General features: G+C 40.2%; 1 protein-coding gene across 1 annotated transcript in view; it reads left to right on the top strand.

Moving 5' to 3' along the window:
• The first annotated feature begins 1,281 nt into the window (after nucleotides 1-1,281).
• The window catches only part of DAPL1 (death associated protein like 1), a 22,191-nt gene continuing 11,819 nt past the window's right edge, over nucleotides 1,282-11,653 (top strand). The window contains exons 1-2 of the mRNA XM_006734978.2: nucleotides 1,282-1,434; nucleotides 10,288-10,375. Coding sequence (XP_006735041.1) covers nucleotides 1,377-1,434; nucleotides 10,288-10,375 — 146 coding nt within the window. The 5' untranslated portion in view covers nucleotides 1,282-1,376. The remainder of the gene's footprint in view (nucleotides 1,435-10,287; nucleotides 10,376-11,653) is intronic.

Below are 11,653 nucleotides of genomic sequence, written 5' to 3'. Positions count from 1 at the left end.
TCCTAGAAATTGGATTGTTAGTCATACAGTAAGCGTGTGATTAATGTTATAAGAAATTTTACAAAAAACTGTCATACCAACTTCCAAAGTTACCAATTTGCATTCCCACCAGCCACGGATGAGGGTTTCAGTTGCCCCACTCTTCATCAGGATGCTGTATTATCCTTTTTTTTTCTTTTTGGTTGAGCCATTCTGATACATATGTAGTATATTTCATTATGGTTTTAATTTGCATTTTCCTAATGATAATGATATTGAACATCTTTTTATGTGCTTATTTGTTGTCAATATCTCTACTTTGTGAAGTTTTTATTTTAATCTTTTGCCCATTTTTTTTAAATTGGGTTGTTTTCCCATTACTGAGTTGTTTCTTTATGTATTCTAGATGCCAGTACTTACCAGAAATGTGTTCTAGACATTTTTTTATTTTCCCCTCAGTTTGTGGCTGGTCTTCATTTCCTTAACAATACTTTCTGAAGAGCAGAAGGTTTTGTTTTGGGCGCGGGGTTTGTTGTTGTTTTTTTGAAGAGCAGAAGTTTTTCATTGTATTGAAGAACAAAGAAATATTTCTTAGTAACTGCCATATGCTCAACTTTGATCAGCACTGGAGATACGATAAAGCTTAAATCTGGACTTTTCTTTTTAACAAAATTGGCATCCATTGGCTTCTAGCCTACTTTTTCACTATCTGATCATGAAAGTTTCCACATCATTAAATATTATCTGAGAATATAATAGTAATGTGTGCATAGTATTCCCATGGCTATATCTTAACTATCCCTGTCTATTATGGGATGTTGATATTGATACCAATCAATCCTAAAAAATAAAGAAAAGAGAGAAATGCATGATTGCCATCCTTGAACAGAAGTCTCTGTGCACGTCCCCGATTCTCTTCTTAGTATGAATGCTTACAGTTCCAAAGGCTGGGGCAAAGACATCGCGCTTTGTTTTCTAGTTGTCTCTTCAGCAAGACTACAGATGTCTTGAAACAAAAATCTTGACCTCCTTGTGGTGCCTGTCACATTGTAGGTGCCCCATATGTACTTGATGGATGAATAGTTAAGAAGATAAAGGATTCCACTGAACTTCATCCTCTCCCCTTCCTCTGGCAAAAGAAAATAGGAGTGTCCCTCAGCTGTCTATCTTGCTTTCTGAGATAAAGGGATCAAGAAGAAAGTTTTCTCCTAAGAGAAAGCTTGCCAAGGAGAGGTGGGTTCCCGGAAACCTCGGTGACAAGCCCTGTTGCTGCTCAGCAATGCCCTTAGGGGGCCCCGCCCCCTGCGCATATAAAGCCAGGCTGCACCGGGGCAGCAGGTGCTGGTACTCAGCCTCCAGAGCATCGTCCTGGCCTTGGCACCAGCACTGGCTGCGCTATGGCAAATGCAGTGCAAGTCCTGCTCTCCCCGCTGAAAGGGGGGCATCCTCCTGCAGGTAGGCTACCCACCTGCCCTCTGCCATCCTGCAGAGCGCCCTGGTCTCCCTGCAGCCACTGCTCCTCTTTCCATCAATGCCTGCAACGGGGGCGCCCCAGCAGAGCCGGGGTTCTCAGCGTCCCCTGTTGCTTTAACTTCCCACCGCCTGATGGTCTCCTACGTCTTAGAACTCCCTGGGCTTGTGAATAAACCCCCTGAGGATTTGTCAAGCCCCATTTGAATTAAAGCCTCATCACAGAGGAAGGTATAAGGGATTCAGAGCTTGTGAAAAGGGATAGCTAAGGTTGGACCTTCCCTCCCGGGCTGTAGGTGAGCAGCGACACCCCCCCAGGAAGAAGATTTACTGCCATGGCAACCTTCTTCCCAAGAGGTGCCGGCTCAAAGACCCAGTCACCCCAAGTTGACTGTGCATCCTCTGACTTTGGACCCAGGCAAACCCGCTTCCGCACAGAGGACAGCAATTTTATTTTTCTCTTTCTTCTCGGGCTTTGGGGTTGGGCGGGGTTAATCCAGAATGTAGTTTGCCTTGTCATCAAGCGAAGGGGCGCTTTTTAATACGGACCCAGGCCCTGGAGGGGGCTGACTGGGAAAGGTAGCAATCAAGGTGTTTTGCAAAGTATCCACAGTTTTCTCTCACTCTTTTTTTTTTTAACTTATGCTCTCTGAAATATGGAAATTAGCTTTATTGTATTTAAGCATATGTTCATATAGATTGGCTGAGGCGTGCAGGACTATTTTTAGTCAGTTTTATGTTCTTGCAACTGCCTTCCTTCTTTTTTTCCTTAAGAAACATCTCAAAATCTCGACCACTTAGTCCTTGCCTTTCTCCATTGACAAAATTTATTTATTTATTTATTTTAAAGATTTTTTATTTATTTATCTGAGAGAGAGAATGGGAGACAGAGAGCATGAGAGGGGGAGGATCAGAGGGAGATGCAGACTCCCTGCTGAGCCGGGAGCCTGATGCGGGACTCGATCCTGGGACTCCAGGATCATGACCTGAGCCGAAGGCAGTCGCTTAACCAACTGAGCCACCCAGGCGCCCCGACAAAATTTATTTATTGGCATAATGCTTTGGCACCTCTAAGCTGAGGTTATTTCACTCATCTTTGCTGCAGAAGATGCTGGTAGCTATAACCTTCAGAAAGCTTCAAAAACTGACACAGAGTTTCGATGGCTTTCTGGTGGACTGCCCACCCGAAAAGAATCCGAATTTTGCTACTAATTCTGAGCTCCAAGTTCTAGGCACCATGCCCTGGTTTCTTGTGGCAGACTCCTGACATTTTATACTTATAATTGGATTTAGCAATGGTTAACATTATGTGTATCTAAGGTTAATGATGCTGGGGGCACCTGGGTGGCTCTGTCACTTGAGCGTCACATTCTTGATTTCGGCTCAGGTCATGATCTCAGGGTTGTGAGATCCAGCCCCACATCAGGCTCTGCACTGGGTGTGGAGTGTGCTTGGGATTCTCTCTCCCTCTGCCCCTACCCACCTCTCTAAAAAATTAATAAATAAAATAAAATAAATTTTAAAAAGTTAATGATGCTAACTAATGGTCAGGAAATATACATGCAAATTATCAGAAGAGACGTTCATAATAGAGAGAAAAAAAGAAAAAAGAACACATTGTCTTCCCGCCACTTCCACCCCAATCCTTCATGAAACGGGTAAGCTAAAACCTGATTTGCTAAATTACATTTATGCACAAAGAACACAGAGATAAGCTTAACCAAATGAAAGTTTGAATGAAACCACCAGGAACTTTCTGTCCCACCACTAATGATTGCTAATTACTCTGTGTACATAGCACACCATGACTCCATCAAGCATGTCACAATGCCCCTGGCATGACAATTAATTATTATGAACTGTGACACTACAGATAAGAGGTTTGGGATAATTAGAATGGAGATGAAGGCAGACTTTTGCCTCCCCACTGAGAGCAAGGGAACAAAGAAACCTCATCCTTCAGCTTGTCTTGCTACATATTTTAAGTCTGAACCAGTTTGCTATGGTGCAAAATTTTATTTATGGAACAAAAATAATTCATTGCCAAAACACCACTAAATCCTTCACCTGATTTTTATAAGCAATATAGAGATCCCCGAAAGTGGGCAGCAGGTGTGATATGGCGGGAAGGGTCTGACACTGCCTTTGGAATCGGGCAGAGCCTCTGCTTAACCTCTGCCTTCATTCCACACCGCTGGCCTCAGAATCCTCATCTTTAAAGCAGCGGCTAATAAATAGCATCGATATTATATGGTTGTTATGACAAAGGAGAAAACCCATGTAAAGCACCTGGCGCATGAATGTTAGTCCCCTTAAAATGCAGGTCTAGTGAAACACACGGCTGGCAGAAGGAATGATCCTCCCCGATCGATCGCAGGACGTCCTGATGTTCGAGGGCTGCATGAGGCCCGACCTAGGCAGTCAGAACAGAAGGGAACGGAAGGAAATGGACAAGATACATGTGCCTGCCTCATCATGGTTAAAAATGAAACCTCTCAGAAACCAACCAGCTGTAACTCTGTCCCACCTACGTGTGGAGTGCTTAGCCATGTTTCTTTCATGTATGTTAATACAGTATACATCTCAATTTGGTTAGCCCTGGTTATAATTTGTGCTGGGAAAAAAGACTATATTAAACATGAGGTGGTCAAGGCACTAGTCAGCTTAGCTTTGGATTTTCTGCTTTTTTGATTTGCCTCGCTCTCAGTTTTAGAAAAACCCCACTATATGAACGGCCAAAAATGTGTGAGCGGAAGGTGATAGGAGGAAGCCAAGTACATGAGGAACTAGAAAGGGCAGGAGTTCCTGAGTTTTTCTGTATTTCTTTTTTGTTTGTTTGTTTTTGGTTTTGTTTTTCTGTATTTCTTGCAGGTTGTAATTGGGTTTAAGTCAAATGAATCAGAGCCATCAGAGGGGTCACCATGGAACCCCCAGAGAGAATCAGTTTTCTGCCTCACTAATGAGAGAGGGAAGTTTGGAGACATGCCCTAGTGTGAATCTAATACAGAAAATGAGAGGGAAACCATAGCTACCTAAGGGCCAGGATCATTTAAAATAGAACAAACACCGAAGGCTTCCGTCTCTCAACTCCAGTCTGCTCAAGTCAACGTATGGGGGTTGATCTGTGAGGCTCGAGAAGAGGTTGTGAGACCCACTCCCCCACACATCACGGGGACAGGGGTTTGGATGACTGCAAGACAGCTGCTTTCCTAGACACGGTAGCAGCCCGATAGACAGCAATGCGCCATCATCCTTGTTTCACAGAAGAGCAAACTAAAAGTCAGCAAGGTTGAGGGACTTGCCCAAAGCCACACAGCTAGTGGGGGCCGTGGGGCTGAGATCTGAAAATAAAGTGGGCCCCATGCCAAAGCTCTCCTGCTCTAGAGCCCTCTCTCTTTACTTCACCACCTTTTCCTGACTTCCCTTTTGGGTCTTGACTGACATCTTAAAATGGGCTGACAAACTGACTATAAGTGCAAAGTGAATGTTTTGCAAACATCTAACCTTTTAGTTAAAATCTTCAAATATAACAGCTCAGTCACAAGGCAGAGTGTGCACAAACCTTTGTATTATTCAGCTTTTTCCCTCCATTTTCAACTGATTAGTGAAGGAAAAAAGGTTATTTTGCGGGGAGATGTGTCTTTCTTTATCTTGACTATCCTCTACCAAAAACTGTTGTCTGGAAAATCTTAACTGGAAAATTATCATATAGCATCCTTAACTCAAGGGCCTATTTTTGCAAAGTTATAAACTACAAAAGCAGCCACAAGAGTGTAATGATTACTCAGAGATAGGAAAGCAAAGGAATTTAGATTTTCTAATGAAACTATCCAGAAGGGCATCTCTCTCTTTTACATTTTTTATCTCTAGTTCATTTTGCTTAAAGTCTTATCCTTATGTATTTGTACTCAAAGAACTGTTAAAATGTTAAATCAGTTCATATTTTACCTTGCCCAATTCCGATTGGTCCTTCTACAGAAGTTCAAAAGGCAATATAGTCCCAAACATGGAATTGTGTAAATTATTACAACTTTAAGTAAGCTAAGTTAGATACAGTGAAACTTCGAAGAGTTCTCATGAGTCGGACCTCTCTGGTCTATCGAACATGGGCAAGTATCTGATTGTGTTGGATTGTAAGTATTTATTTACAATGGTTTATCTCGATTCTGGGAGACAAGTGTGACTAGTGTTCCCAGCAGAGCTTTGAAGATGACCCTCCACAAACTGGTTCCATCTAGTTCAGTCTCCAAGTAGTGAGAGCCTTAATCTATATCTTAGTATATCCATGTAGAGTATGGGGATATTCTCTTCTGTGTCTTTCTACTGTACATGGCTGACCAAGCACATTACCCACCAGAACAGAAGTTTGATACAAGAACTGTGCTCTGGAAATCCAAGGTGTGTGTGGTTTACTTATGCTTCCTAAATCACTGAGTTAGAGCACAGAGCCCCATCACAGAGAGGATTCAAAGACTCCTGGATGGAAGTCGGAATCTTCTAGGAGGATTTTTAATTTCCCTTCAAATGTCTCTGTTTTATTGTTCTTAAGAACATTCCTAAGAATGCATTCTTAAATTTCTTTTGGCATTTACTTCTCTTTTAGTGCCTTATATTCTTTCCAAAGGGAGGAAAGTGATTTTATTTTGGAGGCAAAGACTTAACGATAAAGATCACCTAGTTGAACTTCCGGCAAATTCCCCCAAATCCTTCTGAGATGTTCATGGCAGGTGGACTCCTTTCCTTTAACACACTGAGAGCCAAGGGACTTACTATTGTACTAGGTAACCTACTTCCCTTTGAATAATACAATCTAGCCAGGCTAGTAGCCAGGCTCTGCCTTTCTGGAACATTCATCCTTTGGTCTGCAGTCTCTCCTCTGGAACAACATCAAATAAATATGTGTAACAACAATTACTGTGAACCAAGTGCTGTGTCACCTCTATTGTCTAGAGCAACCTGAACAATTAGCATTATTGAAGGATGCAGAAACTGAGTCTTAGAGGGGTTTAAGTAACCCGCTCCAGGTCCCAGAGCTCAGTGGGGGTAGAGCTATCTGACCCCACATAAAATTTCCTCACCAGGAGGGGCACCTGGGGGACTCAGTCAGTTAAGCATTTGACGCTTGATCTCAGCTCAGGTCTTGATCTCAGGGTCTTGATCTCAGGGTGGGGAGTTTGAGCCCCACATTGGGCCCCACACCTGGAGCCTACTTTAAAAAAAAAATTTCCTCACTAGAAAATCATTCCTCCTTCACATGATAGCTCCTCAGATCTTTGAAGATGGCACCGATATTCTCTTGAGTCTATCTTCTTCAGAAGTGATCTTTCCAGACTCCCTCGTTCCTCCTGTGACATGGCTTCCTTCCTCACACTGGTCCCTCTCCTCTTGACTTCTCTAGGTTGTCAAGATCTTTGCAAACCAGCAGCATAGAACTCAACATTCCAAAGGCATCTCATTTTTAACTATTGCTTATTTTAACTATTAACAAGTTTGCTTCTATAGTTGGTGATAATAATCAGTCCAGGTAGAAGAAAATATGTAGAAACAATAGCATCAGGGATAACACAAGGAATATTAATAAGAAAATAATCACAGAACTCCGTATTTCAAAAGCACTTGTCACAAGGAGAAAGAAAAACACAGTTGGGAGGAGTACTGAAGGCCCAAGCTCTAGACCTCCTGTTTGGCTCCTCTCAGCACTAGAGAGACATCAGTGCTGTGAACACCAACCCCCTCACACAGAGGCACACCCTCCTCCGTCTTCCTGGGAAAGCCGTCCCTTGGTTTATTTCACATCTATATTCCATGGCTGTTCAGAAGATGTTTTCTCATCATTTGATTTCTGTTGCTGATTACTTTGTATGCCTTTTTCTCATATAATGTGTGTCTCTCTCTGTGTGTGCATGAATTTAAAGCAGACCATGTGTAAAAATAGCATTTTTTTCCTAGACTGCATCTAATAATACAAAATTCTAATGAGAAGCTTTTATAGTCAATGAAAAAACAACTTGGTGATTCAAAATGACCAAGTGGAGTTTATTCCATGAATGCAAGAATGGTTTGATAGTAAGATATCCATTAATCTATCTTTATAGATTAATATCTGTTAATACAAGTAACCACATGAAGGACAAAAAGCATGGATCATATGCATGAATGCTAAAAAGGCATTTGTAATTTTGAAGACCAATGAAATAGTAATAGAAGAACATTTCCTTAATATGAAAAAATATATAAATATATATATTTGCATATATATTTGTATGTGTGTATCCATCTAAGTACACATCATGCTTAATGGGAAAATACTAAAAGCAGTCTCTTAAAAATTAGTATAATGAAGATGTCAACCATCACAACTACTTAACATTATTCTACAAGAAGTAGTACTATTATTTTTTAAAGGTTATATAATTTTTTTACCTGAAAAACCTAAACGAATCAACCAAAAACTATTACAAACAATAAGAACTCAATAAGGTCTGGTTATAAAATCAGTGATATAAGAACAACAATCTGTCAGAGTTATAATTGAAGAATTGACCCCATTTACAATAGCAACAGCAACAAGCAAGATAAAATGCTTCAGGAATAAACCTAACAATAAATGTGTAAGATTTATGCGAACTAGTTACTGAGGGACCCAAAAGAAGATGTAAGCAATGGAAAAGCATACCATGTTCTTGAATAGAGAGTAACCAGGAATATAAACATGAATTTTCCCTTTAAATAAAAATCTATAAATTTAAAGCAAGGCCATTCAAAAAATACTAGCAGGACTTTTTGTGAAAGAATTGACAAACCGATTTTAAAGTTCATATGGAAAAATAAATTAGAATAGCTAGTAAAATTCTGCAAAGGAAACAGCAAAAAAGGACTAACTCTCTATCAAACATTGAAATGTAATGCTACATTGTGTGTTAACTATTCTTTAATAAATATATATACATATATATGTACATACTGCCACATTCATTAAAATAGAGTTGCTAGAGCATGTAAATGGACAGAGAGATTAATAGAACAGAGTAGAAGTCAAATAGAAAAAAAAATGGACAAAAAAACTGAGCAGTTCATAAAAAGAAAATAGAAATGGCTTCTAAAACACAGAAACAAGCTCAACCTTTAGTAAAATAGAAGATATGCAAATTAAAACAAGTTATATTTCTTTTTTAACTTACTGGTCGAGAAAACCAAACATTTTCCAGCTCGCACTGTTGCCAAAAGTAGGGGGAAACAATCACTGTCATCATTATTCGTGAGGTTGTAACTGGTACAGCCTCTGGGAAAGGCAATTTGGCAAGATGTAACAAAATTCCAAATGCGCATACCCTTAAGAACTAACAAGATCACTTGTAGGAATTTATCCCACGGGTATACTTGCACTTGTGCAAAATTATGCATATAAAAGGATATTTGTTGCAGCATTGTTTGTGACATCAATGAATTAGAAACATCTGAAATGTCCAACCTTTGGGAATTGGTTAAGTAAATACAGAACGTTAACATAATGAAATTTTAAAGCAGACGTGAAAAAGAACAACACACTTCTCTATTTATAGATAGATAGGGAATTTACTCCAAAATTTATGATTGAATGAAAAATATAAACAAGCAAGATGTAGAACAATGTGTATCTTATGCTGCCATTTAAACAAGAGTAATATGTAGAGTATCTGTGGACGAACACATAGGACACATCTAACATTAGCAGTATCTAGGGAGGTGAACTAGGGACTGGAAATAATGGTGGGAGGGAGACTGCAGACCCTTTCATGCTTTTTTGAATTATGTGCTTTATGCATGTTTCACAAAATCAACAAACTACATAATAATTTTTAAAGAACAATGATAAAGTCAAATTCCTAAGCGCATCAAGAAATAGGTTTTCCTTACTTTTCATTTTATTGGAGCTAGTTTTAGAATTTGCCAATTTGACATTTCCATAAAAAGAATTAACAGGTTCAAACAAATCAATGTCCATTTAGCTTTTTCTCATTTGACCTTGTCAGATTTTAGATGTGCAGATTTCCTGGGAACAGAAAGAAGTATTTGCTTTGACTTGCAATCTGAAATGGGTTGTTCCTTTTCAAAAGTTGATTTCATCTGACACTGTTAAACACTTGAATTGCTGTTAGGTCATCTGTAGCCTAATTAACACTAATTGATCTCCTGAATGGCAGGATTATTAATGTAGTTTAATTACTCATTAGAACATCTGAGCTTGGCCAACGTCCGGAGGTTTGGGGTCTGGGATGGAAGGTGGGGTTCTGGTGGGATCAGAGGCATCGCTCTTGAATTAAATGCTTGTTACCACTGCATGCCCTGACTTTTGGCTCATCTCTTGGAATCTGCTTTTGAATGCTTTAGTTGAAAAGAAAAAAAAAATGCAAGCCTTGCACAAACTTTAATCTTGTGGGAAAACAAGAGGGTCACATTGTGATTGTCTGTTGCTATCATAAAGAGCATAATTGGTTTGATAACAAGAAAAAATGTTTTTCAGTGAAATGTCTAAGGGAGTATGTTGCTATTCTCCTCCCAAACCAAAGGTGTAAACCTCTGCTACTCTTTTTAGCCTCAGTTCCTGCTCTCTGAACATAAACAAGCAGACCTCAGCCCTTCTCCCCTTTCCCACCTTGTCTGCCTGAGACAGTATTTTTTTTCTTCTATTCAGTTCAAGGTAACGTTTTATTGTGTTGTTTTAGATAAAAGTTTAGGTCTTCAAAAAGTAAGTTCTAAAATTCTTTTCAAATCTAAATTCATACCTTGAATAACAAAAGCAAACCTACTCTTTTTATTCTAACCACTACTCCTGTGTTGATGCTTATTTGTTTATAGTAAAGGCTGGAGGAATGCGAATTTCCAAAAAACAAGAAATTGGTGTCCTGGAGAGACATACCAAAAAAACAGGATTAGAGAAAACAAGGTAAGAAATACTTAATTTCTTCTCCTTCATCACCTCAAGGAGTTTTGAGTGACTCTGCTTCCGGAAGTCAGAGGCCTCCCTGCATTTTAGGACAAACCAAGGCTCCTTAGGCCTTTGCTGAGCAGGGTTAGAGGCAGCCAGCTGAGGAGCGGTGACAGGGGCTAAAGATGAAAGACACATTCAGGTGAAAGGTGGCTACCTTCTAGAAGACTCTCTCTGGGCCCCCTCACTGCCCACATCCTCCTCTTCTCTGCAGCCAGCCCAGCTGCCTTGTACTTAAAAAGCACAATCCTGAGTGCATTCAAACCTGACTCATGTTCCTTGATCCTATTTTCACATTAGCCTTTAAAATAATGTCCCTAGGCTGGCCCTGTTTTCATAATATGCTTTCTGCTATCACAAATCTTCTTATTAAAAATAAATGTTTTTTGGGGGGGGGTTATTTTAAATCCATCACTCAATTATTTAGAAAATAATGGCCACTATATTTGGCATAGCCAGAAGGCATAGAGATACTGAAGTTCGTTTCTCCCTGCTCCTTCCACTATAACCTTGACAAAACGCACCATTCCCCAAGCTCAGCAGAGAACTGTGGGCTGGGCAGGTGCACAAATGGCCCAACCACTGGACTGTGGTTAAGGAAAACGACTGTGTTCAAAGAGAAAGAAACGTGCAAAACTGGCTCCTCCAAGGAGGTAATGGGGGCGCTTCAGAGACCATTTTCAACATGGTTTCCACAGATGAGTTGAGGAGGGATGCAAACGGAGTCAATTAGAGGACGTTCAGGGATGCATCCTTAAGAGGTATAAGAGCAGTCTCAGAACAGATGTTGGCGGGGATGTGGAGAAAGGGGAACCCTCCTACACTGTTGGTGGGAAGGCGAGCTGGTGCAGCCACTCTGGAAAACAGTATGGAGGTTCCTCAAAAAGTTGAAAATAGAGCTACCCTATGACCCAGCAATAGGACTACTGGGTATTTACCTCAAAGATACAAATGTAGGTATCCGAAGGGGTATGTGCACCCCAATGTTTATAGCAGCAATGTCCACAATAGCCAAACTATGGAAAGAGCCAAGATGTCCAGCAACAGATGAATGGATAAAGAAGATGTGGTGTATATATACAATGGAATATTATGCAGCCATCAAAAGGAATGGGATCTTGCCATTTGCAATGACGTGGATGGAACTGGAGGGTATTATGCTGAGCGAAATAAGTCAAACAGAGAAAGATGTATCATATGACCTCACTGATATGAGGAATTCTTAACCTCAGGAAA

The sequence above is a fragment of the Leptonychotes weddellii genome, chromosome 3, assembly GCF_054177405.1.
Source record: "Leptonychotes weddellii isolate Sample4059 chromosome 3, ASM5417740v2, whole genome shotgun sequence".
In the NCBI taxonomy this organism is placed as follows: Eukaryota; Metazoa; Chordata; class Mammalia; order Carnivora; family Phocidae; genus Leptonychotes; species Leptonychotes weddellii.
Note: the sequence above shows the minus strand (reverse complement) of the source record. Positions and strands in the feature narration are given on the sequence as shown.